The 21721-nt window shown below is 60.7% G+C and overlaps 1 protein-coding gene across 1 annotated transcript; it reads left to right on the top strand.

Moving 5' to 3' along the window:
* Positions 1–2369: 2369 nt before the first annotated feature.
* Positions 2370–13008, top strand: PLCD3 (phospholipase C delta 3; the record flags this gene model as incomplete). The annotated part of the gene is given in 16 exon segments (XM_082010623.1): positions 2370–2472; positions 4739–4900; positions 5676–5925; positions 5993–6122; positions 6631–6856; positions 7540–7741; positions 7841–7985; positions 8061–8213; positions 8288–8443; positions 9313–9467; positions 9469–9481; positions 10252–10396; positions 10491–10639; positions 11613–11748; positions 12687–12836; positions 12920–13008. Coding segments are annotated over 16 exon segments (2364 nt in total).
* Between the last annotated feature and the right edge of the window lie 8713 nt (positions 13009–21721).

Below are 21721 nucleotides of genomic sequence, written 5' to 3'. Positions count from 1 at the left end.
GTGCTCCAGACCCCTCCCCAGCTTCGTTGCCCTTCTCTGGACACGCGAACTTTATCAATTATGATAAAGTTTTAAGATCAATTATGATAAATTAACGTTATAATCAAATGTTATTAATTATGATAGTTATGGAAGGGGCAGAATCTGGGGTCCCTGAGCCCCCAAAGTGAAGCTCCTTCACCCTCTGCTCTGAGGGCTTTCCTTGAAGGCAGGGTGCTGTGGGGACACGGATGAGGTGGGGACACAGGTGACCTGGAGATAAAAGGTGCCCTGGGGACCTGGGATGTTACGGGGTTCCCTGGGGACCGCCCAGATCTGGCCCTCACCCTGGGCTGGGTGCTGAGAGCAGGGTGAAAACCAGCTTCCAGCAGCCCGTGCCACGCTTCACTGCATCCCCATGCTCCGCTTTTCCTCCACTGGGAGGAATTTCCCTTAATCCGACCTCCAAATCCCAAATCCAAGTGGGGAGAACACCCCCCACTCCCCCCAAACCCCCCTAATTTCCATCCCACATCCCCTGGGGAAAAATTTCCTCTATAAATTCAAAATCTATCAAAAAAAAAAGCAGTAAAACTTTTTAAACCTCCTGCCATTTCTAAGCTCTGAGTCAGGATTCCTGCTCTGGGACGGTGCTGGGGCCTCGCCGGCTCTGACTCACTGCAAAAACCAACCGCGAATCCCGAGCGGTGATTCACGGGGACACGTGCTGCGTGCTATAAGCGGCCGGGAATGCGAGTTGCTGCTTTCCATGGGGCTCCTTCCAAATCGCTCATGGGCAGTAAAAACATAGCAACGCCGCGGGAGCCGGGGAACGGCAACCGGGATTTATCTTCACTGTGGACTTTGCAGGGAGAGGTGTTTATCCCGGTCATCCCACTGGGTAGATGCATCACATTGCTGAATTCCTGGCAATGCAATTCCTATGGGAGGGAGAGGACTCGGAGCGGGGCTGGGGCAGAGCTTGGTTCTGGGGTTGCAGGTGCATTTTTGGGGTGGCTGCAGCTGCTTTTCCTCAGGGTTTCTGGTTGGTTTGGTTGGGGTTTTTTTCATAAATAAATTCAGTATATTTTGCAGCTCCTGGAGTGGTTAAAAGCCTCTACCCGATGTTGCCCCAGCATGCCCAGGTGTTACCCCACGATACGCAGGTAGCACCCCGCTCCCCGCCCCACCGGCCCGCAGCAAGTGGTGGCTGTGGGAATGGTGGGAACACATGAAAATGCAGGGATTTGGGGTAAATTCACACACATGCTTGCACGGGCCCGGTGGGTGTATGGCTGCACAGATGTGCGTGCATGCAGCTGAGTGTGCACACGGGCATACACACACACGCGTGCATGCATGCATACCTGGCTGCATACACACATGCGTATGTGCCTGCACACACCTGCATGTGTGTGTATGTGGCTGCACACACATGCATGTGGCTGCACGCACACAGGCACACACACGTGTGACTGCACACACACATGCATGTGCATGTATGTAGCTGCACACACGTGTGCACACATGCACGTGTGCCTGCACACACATAGACATATGCACACACGTACACAGCTGTGCACACATCTGCACACATCTGCACACACATGTGCACGTGCCTGCACACACACACGTACACACACACACGTCACAGGCCTGCACACACATGTGGGGCTCTGGAGCGGGGACTAACCGGGACATCCCCGTCCTCTCTGCCCAGTGCTGCTGATGTCCCACCCGTGGGGATGGTCACCTGGGGAGTCACCCCGGTGCCACCCTGCCCGCGGGGTGGGGACAGAGGGGGTCCCCAAGTGTGATGGCAGAGGGAGTCCCGTGGGTCCCCCTGTCCCCAGGCTGGTGGGGGGTGTCCCCTGGGTCCCCACCGGCAGTTCTGGGGTGTCAGTGGCAGCCGTGCCCCCCGGCAGAGCGGGGCCGCCGGTGGAGCTCGGGGGGTCTCGCGGGCCGGTCCCTGGTGCAGGGGTTACACTCGGTGCCGTGCGGGACCCCCCGTGCAGAACAACTGCGAGGGAGCACACCGGGACCCCGGCCCGTTCCCGGTGCGGACCGAGGCCGGTGCAGCCCGCATCTCCGGTGCCCACCCATGTCGGTGCAAGTCCGACCGGCCCCGGCGCACACCGGCCCCGGCAGCCCCCGCCCGGCCCTGGCCGGCACAAACGGTTAACACGGCCCGGGCTGCAATGTGGCTCCTCCCGGTACCTCCCCGTGCCCGGCCCCGGTCCCGGCGGGGCCGCCCAGCCCCGGCCCAGCCGCAGCGCCAGCCGCCGCCCAGCCCGGCTGCACCGGCCGGGGGCACCGGGGGCACCGGGAATTACCGGGGGCACCGCCGGGCCCGGGAGCACTGTGGGCACCGGGGGCACCGGCCCCGCACCATGATCTGCGGCAGGAGGGCGCGTCCCGCCGCCGAGCAGCCCCGCTCCCCGTCGGACGGGTCCGGTGGCCCCCGCCGGCCCGGCAGAGCCTTGAGGAAGATGGGTGAGTCCCGGGGCCGGGGCCGCCGGGGCGGGCAGGGGGGCCGGGCAGAAACCCCGGAGGGCTGAGCCGGGGGGGATCCGGGAGGCGTCCCTGTGGCAGGGAGAGTCCCCGAAGTGGGTGGGGACCCCCATGGCAGGGAGGGGACCCCAACATAGCCAGGGCCCCCCTGCAGGAAAATGTCCCCATGGTTGGGTGAGGTTCTCACCATGGGGAAGGGTCCCCATGGCTGCGAGGGTCCCCATGCCCAGGAGTGTCCCCAAAGTGGATGGGCTCCCCATGGCCAGGAGGGTCCCCATGGCAGGGAGTGTCCTCGAGGTGGATTGGGGTCCCCCACAGGGACCTGTGGCTGGGAGAGGTTCCCCGGTAGCCCCAGGATAGCTATGTATTGCCCCAGATGTTGGGGGGCAGTGGGGTGGGGGTTCAGCCACATCATGGGTGACAGGAGCCCTCCTGCTCAGAGTATTTATTGTCCCCAGCTCCCTGGGACCCTCACCTAACGCCCTGACTCAGTTTCCCCACCCAAGGGTGCTGCTGGCCCCCTGCTGGCGCGGCGCCCCGCTGACCCCATAGCGGCTCGGGGCAGAGCTGCCCGTGAGGCGCAGGCAGGAGCGGCTGCCCTGGAAGGTCAGGGTGCGCCTGCCGGGGCGGCTGGGCCCGATCCTGCGTGGGAGCAGTGGGCAGGGCAGGAGCTGGGCCTGTGCCACAGAGGGAGGGCTTCGGCTCCCACTGCTGCGCTGGCCCACGCGTGGCTCTGGGCGTGCAGTGGGATGCCCGGAGCTGCACGGCTTGCTGTGGCCGTGTGTCTGCTGCAGCTCTCTGTGTCCCTGTGTCCGTGTGTCCCTGCGTCCATGCGTCCACGGGTCTGTGCACCCGTATGCTTCTGCATCTGTGTATCCACGTGCCCATGTGTCTGTGTGTCCTTCCATCCATGCATTCATCTGTCCCTGCATCTCTGTGTCCATGCGTCCATGTGTCTGTGCATCCATGTGTCCACGTGTTCATACACTTGTTCACCTGTGACTCCATGTGCTCGTGTGTCCAAGCATCTGTCCGTCCATCCGTCTGTATGCCCATGTGCCTGTACCCATGTGTCCATGCATCTGTGCATCCATATACTTGTGCGTCCGTGTGTCTGTGTGTCCTTGCATCAGTGCGTCTATGTATCCATACGTCCCCACATCTCCATGCATCCATGTATCAGTGCATCCATATGTCCGTGCATCCATATGCCCATGCATCTGTGTGTCCATGCATCCATACACTTGTGCACCCGTGACTCCATATGCCTGTGTGTCCAACAATCCGTGTGTCCATCCATCCATGTACCCATGTGCCTGTATCCATGTGTCCGTACATCTGTGCATCCTTATGCTTGTACATCCATGAGTCCATGTGTCTGTGTGTCCATACCTGCCCTCTGAAGATGCCCTCAATCCTGCATTGTGGGCAGGATGTGACCACGCAGGAGGTGGTGGCAACTAGTGGCCGCAACCCTGAGGCTGTGGCCGGCTCGGGATGTCCCTGCTCAGCCCCAAACCTGCCGTTCCCCAGCCCAGGAGCAGCGTCTCCGGCCGGAGCGCAGACACGGGCGCTGGGGCTGTTCTTAAGGAGTGGTTGCCAAAACAAAAGGAGAGGAAATAACTTCTTTTTGGAGAATAGACGGAAAAGTCCTGGCCCTGCTGTAAGGCTGGGCGTGGGCCTGCGCGTCCCCCGAGGCCACCCCGTCAGCGTGCCCGGCCTGACCCCCGCTGCCAGCACCGGCCTGGCGCTTCCCACGCGGGATTTGGGCGGCTTTGCTGGGATTTAGCGGCTGGGCTGTGCTGTGCGAGCAGGGCTCTGCCACCGCGCTGCGGTGCCCTGTCCCCCCCGGCCGGCCGCACGGTGCCCCAGAGGGGGCTGGTGGCAGTGGCTTGTCCTGTCCGTCCTCTCCTGTCTGCCCTGTCTTGTCCCACCCCATCCCACCCCATCCCACCCCATCCCATCCTGCCCCAACCTGCCCCATCCTGTCCCATCGCATCATGTCTGTCCTGTCCTGTCTGTCCTATGCCATCCTGTCTGTCCCATGCCACCCCATGCTGTCCCATGCCACCTCAACCCATCCCATGGGATGTGCGGGGGTGAACACATGCAGATGTGCATACAGATGTGCACCGAACCCCACTCCCCCCAGCACCCCTGGTACACTCCCCAGAGCCTCCAGTACCTCCCAGTGCCCCCCAGGACCCCCAGTAGCTGCCCAGGGTGCCCACGGGCTGGTCCCCCGCAGGCCTGTCGGAGGACGAGGACATCCAGCGGATGCTGCGGGGCTCCCTGCTCCGGAAGATCAAGTCCCGGGGGGGCCCCAGGGAGCGGCTCTTCCGTCTGCAGGAGGACGGGGCCACCGTCTGCTTCGAGGGGGGCTTCGGGCGCGCCCGCTCCCAGCAGAGCTGTGAGTGCCGGCGCCGGGGACCGTCCCCCGGGGGCTTGGGGACCCTGGGCCGTGTCCTGCACAGCCTTGAGCTGCAGGGAGGGATTGGGACCTGGGCAGTGCCCCAAACCCGCCCGGGGGGACCTGGGCATGAGCTGGGACCCAGACCCCCACTTGGACCCCACTTGGAACCTGGACCCCCACCTGGGACCCAGATGCCAACCTGGGACCCAGACCCTGTCCCAAGATGTGGACCCCAGTCCAGAACACAGACCCTGACCCAGGACCCAGACAAACACCCACTGCACCCAGTGCCTCCCATTACATCCCAGTGCACCCAGTGCCTCCCATTACATCCCAGTGCACCCAGCACCTCCCAGTGCTCTCCGGAGTCCACACACTGCCCTAGACCCCTTGGGACCAGCACGAGGTCCCATCTCCATCCCGGCCAGACTCTGTCCCCGCACCCCAGCGTCACCCGTCTCTTTCCACCCTCTCATCTGGGATGGGTGCCCAGGTCTGGCATCACTATGAGACAGCCCCCGCCGTGCGGCGCCCCGGCCCCCGGCCCCGCAGCCACGGCAGCCCCGGCCTCTGTCTCGCCTGGGATTAGCGGGTTAAGCCCGGCTGCAGCATCAACAGCACCCGAGCCCTGGTCTCCTGGGGCACAAAGGGGACACACAGGGTGGCCTGGGTGGCCATCAGCCACCACAATGTCTTGCAGGATGCTCATGGGTGGGGGAAATGCTGAGGGACCTTCCCCAGGGTGGCCCCATCACCATGCGTGTCCCCGCAGTCTCGGTGATGCACATCGAGGGGGTACGCGAGGGCCATCAGTCAGAGGGTCTACGCAAGTACGGTGCCGCCTTCCCCGAGCGGCACTGCTTCACCCTCGTCTTCAAGGGCAAGCGCAAGAACCTTGACCTGGCGGCCCGGGGCGAGGAGGATGCCCGCCACTGGGTGCGAGGGCTCACCAAGTTGATGGGGCGGCTGCAAGCCATGAGTCAACCGGAGAAGCTCGACCAATATCCTTTGTTGGAGATATGGTGGCATGGGGACAGGTTGGGGACGACTGTGGGGGTGACGCCAGGTGGTTTCCTTACCCTGGAGTAGCTGGATCCACGGAGTCCTGCAGCGAGCGGACAGGAACAAGGACAACAAGATGTCCTTCCGGGAGGTGAAGAGCATGCTGAGGATGATCAACATCGACATGGATGATGTCTACGCCTACAAGCTCTTCAAGGTACCCGTCCCGCACGCTGTCACCCATTGTGCCCCACTGTTGTCACCAGGAGGGGATGCTGGCTCCTTCCTTGCCTTCCCACGTGCAGAGAACTGTCAAACTCATTACACCCAAAGCCACCCACTGCCACCAATGGTTGGGGGTCTTGCTCCTGCTCACGATGGAGTGGGTTGAGCTGTCCCCCCAGTGCTCTGTGGGTTCCCAAGGTGTGACATTCCCCCTGTGGGGTGCTGTCCCCATGGGCATCTCCCGAGGTCCCTTTCCACCTGGTGAAACTGAGGCACAGTGCTCTCCTCTGCTCCATCCCAGACTGGGGGGTCAGAGGGGACATGCCCCATGCTCCCCGAGGCACAATCCATCCCAAGCCCTCGTGCCAGTAGCTGAGCCCCCCCAAACTCATCACACATGCTGCCAGCCCCAAGGGACAGGTAGGATGAGGCAGGGGGTGGCCGTGCCCCTCCCCCATGGGCAGGGGCCAGTCCCTGAGGTTGGGCTGTGGTCCCATCAGGAGTGCGACCGCTCGGGCGATGAGCGGCTGGAGGGCCGGGAGCTGGAGGAGTTTTGCCGACGGCTGCTGCGGCGGCCGGAGCTGGAGGAGCTTTTTGGACGTTACTCGGGTGAGGACCGTGTCCTGTCGGCCGAGGAGCTGCGGGATTTTCTACATGACCAGGGCGAGGATGCCAGCCTGTGCCAGGCCCATGCCATAATCCACACCTATGAGCTCAACGAGAAGGGTAGGGGCTGAGGATGGCCAGCTCGCTTCATGGGCGATGGTGGGATGATGGGATGGCTGCTGCCAGAGCCAAGGGATGTCATGGATGGCATGAGGATGGGGCTCTTCTTGGTGGTGTCATCCCCTAAGCTGGTATGAGGTCCTCCAAGGATTGGGTGAGTGTCCCCGTGTCCCTTCCTGAGGGGGGCACTGGGTGTCAGCAGTCCAACGCATGGCATTGCTGGTCCCTCATGGATGTGGCACTGTGGGGACAGGGGATGTGAAGGTGGGGATGGACAGCAGGTGGACCTCCATGTCTCCTGGATGATGCTGTGCCAGCCCTAGCATGAATGTGACACTGCCGGATGACCTCCATGTCCCTTGGATCCCACCACAGCAGGTCAAGGGTGAACATGACACTAGGAGGACAGGGAACATCATGGTGGGGATGAAGGACCTCCATGTCTCTTGGGTATCACAGTAGTACCCCTAAGGTAGATGTGGCACAAGCAGGATGAGCGACATCAGGATGGAGATGGGACACTCAAGGGAACTTACATGTCCCCTGGGTGCCGCAGTGCCAGGTCTGGGGTAAACATGACACTGCTGGGAGACAGGGGACATCCAGGTGGGGACAGTTCCCGGGGTGCCACCCTGCCAGCAGCGTGCCAGCCCTCTGCAACAGCCCACCGCTGTGTCCCACAGCCAGGCAGCAGGACCTGATGATGTTGGATGGCTTCATGATGTACCTCCTCTCGGCTGCCGGTGACATCCTCAACCAGGAGCACACCAAGGTGCACCAGGACATGAGCCAGCCCCTGTGCCACTACTTCATCTCCTCCTCCCACAACACCTACCTGACCCGTAACCAGATTGGCGGCACCAGCAGCACCGAAGCCTATGTCAGGTGGGTGCCCCTGGTCAGATGATCCATGCCCAGATGATCCCATGGTTCTGATGGTGCCGGGGCGGTGCAGGGACTCATCTGGTGATGGTGCGGTGGCAGGGCGCTGATGGCGGGATGCCGTTGTGTGGAGCTGGACTGCTGGGAGGGCTCTGATGGGGAACCCGTCGTTTACCATGGCCACACGCTCACCTCCAAAATCCTCTTCCGTGATGTCATTGAGAGCATCCGTGACTACGCCTTCAAGGTGAGCTGGGCACCAGCAGCCCTGGGATGGGCGCTGGGTGCTGGGCGCCAGGTGCTGAGCGCTGCCCATCCCCAGCAATCCCCCTACCCCGTCATCCTGTCCCTGGAGAACCACTGTGGGCTGGAGCAGCAGGCCACCATGGCCCGGCACATGAAGAACATCCTGGGGGACATGCTGCTGACGCAGCCGCTGGAGGAGCAGGACCCCCACGACCTCCCATCCCCGGAGGTAAGGCCACCTGCCCGCCCACCACGATGTCCCCATGTCCCCTCGAGCCCTGAGCTCAGACCTTCCTCCTGCAGCAGCTGAAGGGGAAGGTCCTGGTGAAGGGCAAGAAGCTGCCAGAGCCGTGGCATGAGCCCCGGGGTGTCACCTCCCTTATGGACCCCGACGAGGAGGAAGAGGAGGAGGAGGAAGAGGAAGAAGAGGAGAAGCTGCAGGAGAGAAGCAGCCGGCAGGTAAGGGGCTCTCCCGGGGTTATGGTGCCAGAGGACCATGGTGTCCTGGTGGTCCTGGAGGACCACGGCATCCCGGCAGTGCCACGGGACCACTGTGTCCCAGAAGTGCTGGGGTCCAGGGCAGGTGAGCGCTGACAGCAGACCCCAGACCCCAACGCAGCCCTGCTCTCTCCTCTTCCAGTCGCTGCAGTCACTGCAGGAGATCAAACCTCTGCAGGTAGGTCGTGTGGTGGAGCTGGATGGGCTGATGGGTCAGGTACTGTGAGGGTGGTGAGCGGGTGTCACTGCCTGGCAGAGGGGACTGAGCCTGGGCACTCCTCGGCTGTGCCTTCCTTTTCCCCCGTTGGGCTGGGTGCTCCATTTCTGGGGTCTCCATCACCTCGGGGTCTCTATTGCCTTGGGAACTCTGTGACCTTGGGTTTTCATCTCTTTGGGGTCTCCACCACCTCCAGGGTGACCTCTTGGGGTCTCCATTGCCTTGGGGGGTGTTCTCCATTGCCTCAGTCCTCCATCACCTCAGGGTCTCCATCACCTTGAGATCTCTGTCATCTCAAGTTCTCCATCATCTTGGGTTGTCCATCACTTCAGAGTCTCCATCACCTTGGGGTCTCACCTCTTGGGTTGTCCATCACCGTGGGTTCTCCATGACCTCAGGGTCTCAACCTGCTTAGGTTCTCGATCTCTCAGGGTCCATCACTCCATTGCCTCAGGTTCTCCATCGCTTTGGGCGTCTCCATGGCCTTTGGGATCTCAGTGCTCAGCACTAGCAGGGTAGGGGGGGTCTGCAGATCCTCAGGCAGGTGGGTGGCCACCAGAGCCAGGGTGGCCCTGACACCATGGTGGCCCTGACACCATGGTGGCTCTTGCAGGCCAAGGACGCATCACAGGTGGCCCCAGAGCTGTCGGCCGTGGTGGTGTACTGCCAAGCTGTCCCCTTCCCCGGCCTGGCCCATGCCCTGCGCCACCCCCGGCCCTGCGAGATGTCCTCCTTCAGCGAGAGGAAGGCTCGGAAGCTCATCAAGGAGGCAGGTGAGGGCAGTGGGATAGGGATGGGGACAGGGTGGCTCCATGCTCTTGACCTCACTGGGATGCAGAATGGGGCTGAGACCGATGGGCTCTGTCACCAGCATGACTTCACGGGTGGTGGTCAGCCTCAGCCGGGCTGCTCTAGTCTGGTGGGACTGGAGTCTGGTGTCAGGCTCTGGGGCCAGAGGCCAGAGTGAGGGTCACAGGTCACAGGTCAGGGGTCAGGGCATCTGGGTCCAGGGTCTAGGGCTGAGATTAAGATCTGAGTCAGTGTACAGGGTCTGGGGTCCAGGGTCAAGGTCTGGGTTCTAGGGTCAAAGTCTAGGGTCAACATCTGGGGTCCCAGGTCAGGATCTGGGGTCTAGGATCAAGGTCTAGGATCAGGGTTGGGGTCCAGCATCCAGGACTGGGATTAAGATCTGGGTCAGGGTCCAGGGACAGAGTCTGAGGTCCAGGGTCAGGATCTGGGGCCAGAGTCTGGGATCCAGGGTCAAGGTCCAGGGTCAGGGTCTGGGGTCTAAAGTCAAGGTGTGGTGTCAAGGTCAGGATCCAGGCTCAGAGTTTGAGATCCAGGGCTCGGATTAAAATCTGGGTCAGCAGCTAGGGTCTGGGGTCAGGGGTCCAAGGTCAAGGTCTAGGGTTGGGATCCAAACCCCAGGCTCCAGTTTCAGGTTCTGGGTCCACCCAGCTGGGCAGGCTCCGTCTGCGTCCCCAGGCACATGGGTACAGGCAGGACACCGTCACCCGCTGGCAGGGCCCTGCACCGGCACCCATGGGTGCAGTGGCCCCGCTCAGCTGTTCCCCCCCCAGGCCCGGCGCTGATCCGGTACAACACCCGGCAGCTCAGCCGCATCTACCCGCTGGGGCTGAAGATGAACTCCTCCAACTACAACCCCCAGGAGATGTGGAACGCCGGCTGCCAGCTGGGTGAGGCCCCACGGCCCCTGGGGGACACCCCATGGCCTGGCACCCCCCCTGAAGCCACCTCCCACCCTGACACCCCCCTCCCTCATCCCCACAGTGGCCCTCAACTTCCAGACACCGGGCTACGAGATGGACCTGAATGCCGGGCGCTTCCTGGGCAATGGGCGCTGTGGCTACGTGCTGAAGCCCCTCTGCCTGCGCAACCCCCCTGGAGAGGGGCCCCGCCGCCTGGCGCTGCACGTCAGGGTGAGGGCACCCCGCTCCCCCTGCCCCACACCCGGGTGGGTGCCACCCGTGTGCCTGCTGGGTGACACCCGTGATGTTCCCATGCCTGGCCAGGTGCCACCTGCATCCCTTTTCCCAGGTGATACCAACCCCACACCCAACCAGCTGCCACCCATGTCCCTTCTGGGTGATGCCAGCCCCACGTTCAGCCATGTTCCACCCATGTCCCTTCCGGGTGACACCCACCCCATGTCCAGACAGGTGCCACTCGCACACCTTCTCCTGGGGACACCAACCCCACACCCACCTGGGTACCACCAACCTCTCTTCTCCTGGGGACACTGGTTTGGGTACATTCCATGTCCCCACTTCTGGGTGACACCGACCCCATCCCCACACCTTGCCAAGTGCCACCCACATCCCTTCTCCTGGGTGACACCAACCCTGTCCCCAAACACAGCTGGGTATCAGCCGTGTCCCTTCTCCTGGGTGGCACCGACCACCTCCCTCCGCCCCATCCCCACTCCTGGCCGGGTGCCACCCACATCCCTTCTCCTGGGTGACACCAACCCTGTCCCCAAACACAGCTGGGTATCAGCCGTGTCCCTTCTCCTGGGTGGCACCGACCACCTCCCTCCGCCCCATCCCCACTCCTGGCCGGGTGCCACCCACATCCCTTCTCCTGGGTGACACCAACCCTGTCCCCAAACACAGCTGGGTATCAGCCGTGTCCCTTCTCCTGGGTGGCACCGACCACCTCCCTCCGCTCCATCCCCACTCCTGGCCGGGTGCCACCCACATCCCTTCTCCTGGGTGACACCAACCCTGTCCCCAAACACAGCTGGGTATCAGCCGTGTCCCTTCTCCTGGGTGGCACCGACCACCTCCCTCTGCCCCATCCCCACTCCTGGCCGGGTGCCACCCACGTCCCTTCTCCTGGGGCCCACCACCCCACGGTGCCCCGTGCCGCCAGCCCAGCACCCGCTGCCCCCAGGTGATCACGGCGCAGCAGCTGCCCAAGCTGAACAGGGAGAAGGGGAGCTCCATCGTGGACCCCTTCGTGCGGGTGGAGATCCACGGCGTCCCGGCCGACTGCAGCAGGCAGCAGACCCACCACAAGCTCAACAACGGTGAGCGCCCGCCGGGCTACCACAGTCCCTGGCAGGGGCTCCCCAGGGCCCCCCCAGGGCACCCCAACGCCCAGAGATACCCCAGGGCACCCCCATGCCCAGGGACACCCCAGGGCACCCCAGGGCACCCCAATCCCCAGGGCACCCCAGGACACCCCAATGCCCGGGGACAGCCCAGGGCACCCGCACCCCCAGGGCACCCTGGTCCCTGGGCTGGCAGAGCCCTCAGGCACCCAATACCCCGGGCACCCACTGCCCCCTGCACCCCAGCTGAGCCGGTGCCCAGGACATCCCAGTCCCCCCAGTGCACCTCAGTCCCTCAGAGCCCCATCCCCAGCATGGCCCGATCTCCACTAGTGCAGGGCCCCAGCATGGCCCAGTTCTCCCCAGTGCTGCTCCCTCCTGCCCTCCAGTATACCCAGCCTAAGCCCAGTGTGACCCCTGTTCCCCCAGTATACCCCAGCCTAGCCCCAGTGTGACCCTCATTCAACAAGTATACCCCATCACGGCACCAGTATGACCCCCATTCACCCAGTATACCCCAGCCCCAGTATGATCCGTTTCCCCAGTATAGCCTATCCCAATCCCAGTGTCACACCCATTCCCCTAGTGTAGCCCAGCCTGGCCCCAGTATGATCCCCATTCCCCCAGTATAGCTGAGCATAGCTCAGCCCAGCTCCAATACGACCCCCATTCCGCCAGTATAGTCCAGTCTGGCCCCAGTATGACCCCTGTTCTCCCAGTACAGCCCAGCCTGGCCTCAGAATCATCCCCACTCCCTGCGTCTGCCCCAGTCCCCAGGTACCCCAGTGCAGGATGGCAGCTAAGTCAGGGCGGGGGCGAGTGCACTGGTGGGTCAAGCTGGTCCCTACGTCCGGGGTGGTGGGTGGCGCCGGTGGCCGTGGTGGCCGTGCCCACCCGCTGTCCCGGTGCCATAGGCTTCAACCCGCGCTGGGAGGAGACGCTGAGATTCCAGCTGTGGGCGCCCGAGCTGGCCCTGGTGCGCTTCGTGGTGGAGGACTACGACAGCACCTCCTGCAATGACTTCGTGGGGCAGTTCACCCTGCCCCTGGCCAGCATGAGGGAAGGTGGGTGGGTGCCCCCCACCCTGCTGCCCCCGAGGACGGGGACAGCCTCTTGTCACCCCCTCAGACCCCGTCTCTGTCCCCAGGGTATCGTCACATCCATCTGCTCTCCAAGGACGGGGCGTCCCTGTCCCCTGCCACGCTCTTCGTGCACGTTCGATGCAAGAGCCTGTGAGGTCCCCGTGGTCCCAGTGGGAGGGACGTCGTGTCCCGTGTGGGGAACAACGTGGTCCTCCGTGGGGTGGGCATCCTCCTGCGCCAGAGACACCCCACTCCCTGTGTGGGGACAGCCTGGGGACACTGCTCGCCTGGCTGGGGTGACAGCAGGGCTGGTTAGGGTACCCAAGTGGGTAGGGGACCCCCTCCATGTCCCATAGTGCCACCCCATCTACTGGCCTCTGCACCCCGCTCCTCCCCTCCCTGGCTGTGGCCCCGAGGGAACAGGGATGCTGTGACAACAGGACAGGGTGGCTGGGCCACCAAAAGCCCAACACAGCCCCAGGGGGGTGAGATGGGTGACAGCAACCCCGAACGTCACCACCATGCTTGATCCCAGCCCCTCCTTGGGCTGCGGGGACGGTGCCATCACCATCAGGTGATGCAGGGGGACCCTTGTCCCTGTGCAGTCCCCGAGGGGACCCTGCCACCACGCGCCACATTGTGCCCACGGCGTCCAGGCTTCGCTCGGCTGGCGGCTGTGTTCCTCACCCTTGCTCCAGCACCGCGACGCTCACAGATTTATACCCTGGTGTCAAGCCAGTCAAATAAAGGTTTTATTTTAACAGATCCTGTCCTGGTGTCCTTGTCACCTCCTGGGGCCCGCTGGCAGGGGGAGAAGCCAGGGGGATAAGGGCTGACCCACTGCCCAAAATGCAGCACTGCCCCGGGGAGCTGCCAAGCACCCATGGGTGCTGCACCCACGGGGGCCAGGGTGCGGCTCATCAGAGCAACCCCCAAAACTGCCACGGGGACAGGGGGAGGGTCCCACCAGACACCCCCCACACCATCCCCTCTGCCCAACCTCCCCCAGCCCATGACACTCAGGATGCGGGAGGGGACATGGAGGTACTTGCATAGGTGACATGGGACCCCGTGCAGGGGGGATGCGATGGCATAGCCGGGGGGCATGTGATGGACTCCTGGTCCCCCACTGATGCCCCGCAGGTGCAGGCCAGGGTGGGCAAAGCCTCTCTGGGTCTGTGGTGTGCCACGGGGCATGAAGGGGGTACAGAGGGACAAGGAGGTGTGGAAGTGCATAGACGGGGTCTTGGCGTGCAGCTTTGGAAACCTTTGGCTGGGAGAGCAGGAGCATCTCGGAGCTCTTCATGCACACGGTTCACGTCACAACAGGAGGTGGCAGGCTGCCCAGGCGTTCTTTCCCAAGACGTCTTGATGGGATAAAGGGTTTCCATGAACGAAAACAATTCCTTTACCTCGGAGGCCCCTGTAGCACCAGATGACGAGCCTGCTGGAAGAAGCACCGGGGTTGCTGGAGAGGCTGAAGTCCCGGGGTGATGCCAACAGTGTGTCGCAGGGCAGTTGCTTGCGTGTGTACCTGTATTTCCGCACTTCCAGAGAAAAGCAGCCAAGCAGGGAGCCTCAAGGTGCAGCAGCAGCGACGGATCATCCCCTCGATGCCTGCAGCCCCGGCATCACGAGGGGTGGCAGAGAGGAACTACCCTGAGGAGTCTGAGCAGAGTGGGGTGCGCCAGACGAGCTCCGGCAGCAGCGAGGAGCTGAGTCCCCCCGTATCTTTGGGTGTTGTTGCTCCTTCGTTCAGTGCTTGCCCCGTTGAGCAGAGAGGGTTCGAGTCTCCGAGGCTGGGGAGGAGAAGGGACAAGGCATCGCTTGCAGAAATAGCCCTTAGAAACAAATTTCGATGTGCTCCTGAGCCTGCGGGGAGGGACGGTGCCATCCTCCCTCTCCAGGCACCCGTGGGAAGGATCGAGTTTAATGGAGGGAGCGAGTCGGGAGAAAACAGCAGAGCAGGGGACAGAGCCCAAAACACCCTCCAGGCAGGCAGGAGGGCTCAGCAGCCCGGCCACTGCATCCCGGTGCTCCACCACACGAGCGCCGAGCTGTTTGGCCAGCAAGCATCTACCTCCGTTGGCCCCATCGGGAAAAGTCACGGTCCAGCAACCCAGAGGTGGCCTTCAGCAGATGAATGCAACTCGTGTCAGTTTGGAACAGGAAAGATTTAAAATATATATAATATATACTTTTATTATTCACCCGTTAACTCCATTATATGCCAATCATGAGCTAGTTTCAGCAGTTACATTCCCTTGATCATGTCTTTACGAGGATGCAATTAAATCAAAACAAAGGAGACCGCTGATGCCAGCAGGGGAGCGGCGGCCGGCGCTGCGGGATGCAGTCAGTGAATCCAGGTGGTGGGCGACTGCGTGGCTGGGTCGGTTCCACCTCTCCCGGCGCGAGTCTGGCTTCAGCGGAAAGGACGAGGGCAGCACCTCTGCCAGGCCCAGCTCCTCGGTGGTGCCGCGCTCTCTGGGCAAGGGCTCACTTACTGCAACACCAGTCCGACCTGGGGGAGCCAACGGAGACGGCAGGTCAACGCGTGCCCGAGCGTCAGCGTCCTCTGCCCCAGACCCGGCCCGGGTGGACGCAGCTCGCAAGCCCTCGCTGTGCCGGCTGGGAGGGCTCAGTGTTGTCTGTGGGATATTTGAGAGCAGGAAGAGCCCTGGGCTCGTGGCCGAACGGGCATGCGGACCCTGCCCAGCTCTGATCTGGGGATGTGACCAATGTTTGGGGTGTGACAAGCCTGGGCAGTCTGCCAGACAGCCTTGATTTATGAGCCAAGGTTGTTTCTAAGCCAGTAACAACAGATTTGGGAGAAGTTGCTTCCCGAGAGCCTCGTACCAGGACAGGTCCCTCTGCAGGCAGCCGGCACCGCTGGGTGTTCTCTGGCCGCTGCGTGACAGGACACACTGGTGGCAGTTCCTGGGCTCCAGCCCACAGGGAGCACGGGCAGCCCCACCGCAGGACACAGCTGAGGAGCGGCTCCCAGCACCAGGCTCTCCAACCCACCAGCTCTCCCAGCAAGAACAGGGCTTGCTGAAAGCTCCCGGCAACCTCCTGGAGCTTTTTGAAAGGCTCAGTGGCAGAGGAAGGTTTAAGACATGTGGGCTTGTACCCACCGAGGCAAACCTGGCTTCACACGCTCTATGAAGGGAACCAAAGCCCCGTTACTGCCATTAAGGCATTAATTAGCTGTTGTGATGTACCGCGGGCAGGCTGCACATCTTCAAGGCGGAAATACAGTAGCAACCGGGCCCAGGGCAGGCAGATGAGGTGTCTACAGCTACAAGTGCTCAGAGCCGCTGGGTGGGAAGCGGGCTGCTGGCTGTGGGGACAAGGTGACACCCCTGCGATCCCATGGCTCAGCCCCTCCGCACATGCTGCGAGTGACTGCACTGGCAGAGCTCCCCATCATCACGGGGTCCTGCTCAACAGTGACCCAACGGCTCTTAAGCTCGTCTGTTCTCTCTAGAGGCGTTGTTGTTTGTCTCGCCCCACCACGACAGACTGACACACAGGCTACAGGGCTGCACGGTGACACCCAGGCTTGCAGGGCACAGCAACCACCAGTGTCACATGTGTCACCCTGCGACCCTCTGCCTGTCTCCTCACTGTGCCTGGCCTCCTGCCACAGAGCGAAGAGGTCGTCCATGTGGATGTGTGTGAGGTTAGGGACTCTGAACACGCCCTAGTCCAAGAGTAAAATGAGCCTGGGGAGACAAGCAGCCAGTGCTTGTCCCCAGGGATACCCTCTGTGCAGGCACAGCGGGGAGAGCACAGAGGAGCCGTCACTGGGTTCACCCACTCCTGTGTGTACTGCTGGCCTGGGAACGCTGAGGTGCGTGTCACGGCAAACTCATCTCCCTGGGGGCTGCGGGGACAAGACCCCTTCCCGTGTGCCGGAGGAGCCCACCACCCGCCCAAGGCACTGACCTTCTCTGGTGCCATGCTGGGACACTTCCAATTGTACAGGTAATACTGCAGGTTCCCGTCCCCAATCCCAAACTTCAGCTTCTCCAGGAAGGTTTTGTTTTCCATGAGATCCAGTGCATTGAAGACGTCAAATCCTTTCTGCACGGGCAAAACACGAAGCCATCAGCTCCTCCTGCTTGCGTGCCGGGGAGTTCATCCTATCCGTGAGTTGCCTGCCCCCTCTCCTGCCCAGTTTTGCACCCTCAGAGGAAGGGAGCGAGGGTGACAGGGAAGAACTTGGCATCGGCATACCCACCCTCAGTCCAAGCGCTACGGACATACAGCAATATAGCTTGCTGTAAGAAACGAGGAGACACCCTGAGCTCAGCTCAATGCAAGCCAGAGGGTTCAGGCTACCCCTGCATCCCTCTCCTGGGTGGCAGATCCCTTAGGATTCAGGTTTGCACAGCCCTGGGTACAAGCGCTGCCCATGGCTGGCCCTCCCCATAAACCCAAGGGCTGCCAGGCGAGCACTGAGCTGCCCGGTGCCCTGCCCGGTGCCCAGCGGTGCCACGCCGGCCCTGCCATCACTCACCGACTTGGCAAGTATGAGAGCATCACTCATGAGGTCAATGAGAGGCGTCTTGGTGTGAACGTTGTAGAAGGAGTAAGCAGCTTTCAGGCTCTTGTGAGTCTGGTGGTTCATGATGGTGGAGGGCAGTGTGTAGAAGCTCAGGAAGTCTGTCACCTCCCCTGGGGTGCTCTGGAAGCCAGAAGTGACACCGCAATGTATCAGACCCAGGCTAAAGCCTGGCCGGAGCCTTAGGAGGGGCTTTGCCAGAACTGAGTGATGTGCAGGCTCCCTGAGAGGAGACTTGGGGCAGCCCAGGATGGAAGAGGCACCATCCTCCAGCAGCTCAAACCTCCCACCCTGGAAGAGCATCTCACTGCCCAGGGCAGCAACCTCCCCGATCGCTCCCACAGCTCACTGCACACTCTTCCAGTGGAGGCAGAAGCCCAGGAAAACACCTCCCCATCTTGCTCCTGCCCCCTCACCTCTACGACAAAGGTGTCGATGATGTTCTCCTGAGGTAAGAACCAGTGCTCCACCTCCTCTCGGCTCATGACGGGTGTCAGGTGGAACTGCTTCAGGTACTCGGTCAAGAGCTTGTGCACTGCAGAGATATCTCTGTGCTCCATTGGCCGCAAGCCGGGAGTCTTGGGAGTCTATGGAAAGCAGCGCAAATCATTTGTGTTGCTTGCACGGTGGCTTTTATCAGCGAAGGGCTCTCCAATAAGTGGCACGGAGATGCTCACTGCTTAGATCAGCCCATTTTCAGTCCCACATCCCAGCACTCTCCCCCCGCAGCTCTACTTGCCCGGCAGAAGGATGGGTGCGATCAGCCGTGACACCAATGGCAAAGACCACAGAGAAGCACTGCAGGTCTCAAAGCCCCATGTGCCAGGTCAAGTCCCACTGGAAGTGGCCTCCTATCCACTAATGACACAAGATCTCTGCTTCCCTCCAGGTCTCTGCTCCCACTCACAGCGGGGACAGGCTGGGAGACATGCCCCAGGCACAGCAAGGAACAGCCTGATGTTATTTCCAGTTGGACTATTATTATTACTGTTATTATTGTTGTTACTGTTAAAATATTATTATTATTATTAATATTATTTATAATCTAGGGTTGTGATTGCTCAGCAAAGCCCAAATCAAGCAGCATGGACTGCTCCTGGATCTGGGTTTCTGCACACAAATCGGTAGCTACAAACCAGCAGCTGGTGCCTTTGCTGCAGCAGGAGGCAGGAGCCAGAGCCATGTGCTGCCCAGCACTAAAGCAGCTCTCTCCAACCAAAACGAGCAGCTCCGACTGACAAAAGAAAGCCAACAAGGTCAGGGAAGGTGCTGGCAATTTTAATGTTTTGTTTGTTTTTTCTCCCATAACCAGCTGGGGAACTTCCCCAGCAGGACAACTGCAGTGACAGAACAGATCAGTTTGACTGAAGAATGAGGGACTAACCCAACTCAAGGTCACTCCGAGGCTGTGTTTGGACAGATGAAGGCTGTCATATCTGCGTTCTCGTTTTACCAGGAGGACAGGATATGACTCACCATGAAACAAAAGCTCACAGGGTCCTCTAGCTGCAAGAATTTGCCCTTAAAATGCAGGTACCCAGGCAAAAATAAATAAAGATTAAATAAAGCGCAATGGCTTGACACAGTCATTTGCTACATGAAACAAAGCCCCAGCTCTCCAGGCAGAGGACTCGACCTCGACGTTTGTGTCTCCCATTCCCAGCCTCACCCCTTGCTCAGCCAGGAGCAATTCGTGAGCTCTGCCTCCACGGCTCACAGCCCCGGCTGGCACCCACCTCGGGCAACCGGTAAAGCTTCATGGTACGTTGCATAGTCATGTTCCTGCTCAGGTGGGAAAATTTGACCTCGATGAGTTTCCGAGGATTCAGGGAGCGGTGCCAGTACCTGCGGAAACACAATCGTGGAGGGAGACTTGTTCTAGGGCAGCGGAACGGCCGCATGGGCACGAGGTTCTCATAGCTGCCATGAGAGGGCAAGAGAGAACATCACACCGGCTCGCAAAAAGGCCAGCAGCTCCTGCAGAGAAAACCAAGGGTGGCCTGAAGCGCTTCTGCTGCAAAGTCTCTTGTTTTGTGATACATGAGCAGCTTAAGCTTTCTACTGGACTTAATCCTGAAAGAATGGCATGGGGAGGAGAAACCTGGGCTGGAATCGATCTCTCCTGTTCCTGGGAATCCCACGCACCCTACACACAAAAGAGGGGATCCTGGCAAGGGAAGGTCTGCAGACCAAAATCTCTTTGGAGAACGACAGACACTCACCTGCAAGTCCCCACAGGTTTTGGCAGCACCACTCCCGCAGTGTAAACAGCCTGAAAGATCCCCTCCAGATGAACCCGCCGCGTGATCTCACGGATCAGAACCGGAGCCACCCGTTTTGAGCGCAACTTTTTGTGGACGCACAAGAAGTTTATCTCTACCATCTTCTTCTCTCTTGGGAAAGAAACAATGCAGAGAATGAGACCCAACTGTCCTGACCTGGAAGAATCGGTCCAACGCCCTGGCCCCTTCAAGAGAATAGAGTCAAAGCCTTGGGGAAGGCCACGGGGCAAGGGCTGGGCTTGCAGAGCTCTCCTTTAAGCTGTTACCCATTGCTTTCCCGGGGAAAATGGTCTCCGTTCAGCTCTGGAGGATTTCTGTAAGACAGACCTCTAAGCTGACCTCACTTGTTGAAGATAACAGCCTTCAGGGCTGCTAACTACAAGATGTCCTTGCACAGAACTTCACTGCCCACCTTAAATATGTCCCACCCTCTCCTCCAAGCAACAAAGCATCTCCACAGCTGAACGGCGTAGGTCTGGCTCAGTCGGTCAGGGAGGACAACGCAGCCAGACCTCCCGAGCACTCCCAGGAAGCCGCACATGCCATCGAGGGGCAGGGTGAGAAATGCAGCTGAGCAGCACTCACGTGTCATAGATGTGGATAGCGGCTGGAATCGCGCTGATAAACCCAACCAGCTTCTTGCTGGAGACAACCCTGACTCCACAGTGCCACTGGGGCAACCAGCCTGGAGGACGCAGCGCCCTGGAGATGAGATACACTTCAGAAGTCACGTCCCATCAAAGGTCTCCTGTGTAACTGCTCCTGCCACCCAGCTCCCCATGCTGCCCTGGGACACCCTGTGTCCTGCTCCGAATGCCCAACACAGCTGTGGGTTTGCAGGCAGCAGGATGTGAGGGTGACAGTGATGTGACAAGGCAGGACCGCTGGGATTCAGGACAATTCCTGTGCTCTGTGGCCAAGGCAAGTTCTCACTAGTGACACAGGAGGAAAGTCACGTTCCTCGATTCTTGAACACCCCCGAGGAAATAGCACCTCCACAGCAGCAGGTCTCCAAGTGTTATTGTTGGCAACATTACTTGGCAGACACCTTCATCCTACAGCTCCGGGGCACTGGGAAACTCCTCAGCTACCAGGATTTTTACAAACACTCAAGGGATCAAACCAAAGAGGAAAGAAATTTGGGCTTAGGCTCCTGTATCTCAAAGAAGCCAGAGGCAGGCAGGACTGGGCGAGAGACCCATCCTGCAGTGTACCTGGGACACCACACACACGCACAGTGACAGAAGGGGAAGATTTCAGAAAGAAGTGAGATGGGATAAGCAAAAGCAGCTGCAGCGCTGTCACCAGGATCAGGCTTGTCAGCATCCAACACCCTCTGCTCTGTGGCCGTGGTGCCACTCACCACAGCAGGAACTCAGGAGAGTAATCGAACCGGAACATGTTGTCATCATCCTCCACGTAGTTCTCGTTCAGAAGCGTGTACAGCTCTTTCAGCTAAAGCAGGAGAGACCAAGCAGGTTAAGAAAGTTATTCAGCCATCACATGCCCCAGCTGCCCCGAGACGGGACCCTGAACACTTTTTGTGTGGCCACAGCAATGGGTGCCGCGTGCAGCCGTGTCCCTGCTGCCAGCACACGCCCCTGCTCCGGGCTCCAGAACCGGTGCTGTTGCAGAGCTGGGCAAGCAGCAGGACACACAGATAAGTCCTGCTGCCCTCAGGTCATCTCCCAGGGAGGTGGACCACGGTCTGGAGGGTCTGCCTAAGGGAAACTCCTGGCTCAGGCATCTTTACATCCCCATGGAGAAACCAGGCCAACCTGGCCAACATGGGATGGATGAGAGGTAACTCGGTGAGGGAAATCGGACCCATCTAACCCCAAGGAGATGGTGTGACCACTGAGCTGGAAGGTTGCCTGGTGTGGTGAAGGACACGTTGCTGTCCCCAAAATCATCTTTAACAGTCCAAACATGGAATGGCTGACCATGCAATGGAGACGCCCTCCCAACACACATGTGCTAAGCTGCCTGTACTCACCACGTCCCTATCCCCAAGG

The sequence above is a fragment of the Phaethon aethereus genome (assembly GCF_964289735.1).
Source record: "Phaethon aethereus genome assembly, chromosome: 25".
NCBI classification, from domain to species: Eukaryota; Metazoa; Chordata; class Aves; order Phaethontiformes; family Phaethontidae; genus Phaethon; species Phaethon aethereus.
Note: the sequence above shows the minus strand (reverse complement) of the source record. Positions and strands in the feature narration are given on the sequence as shown.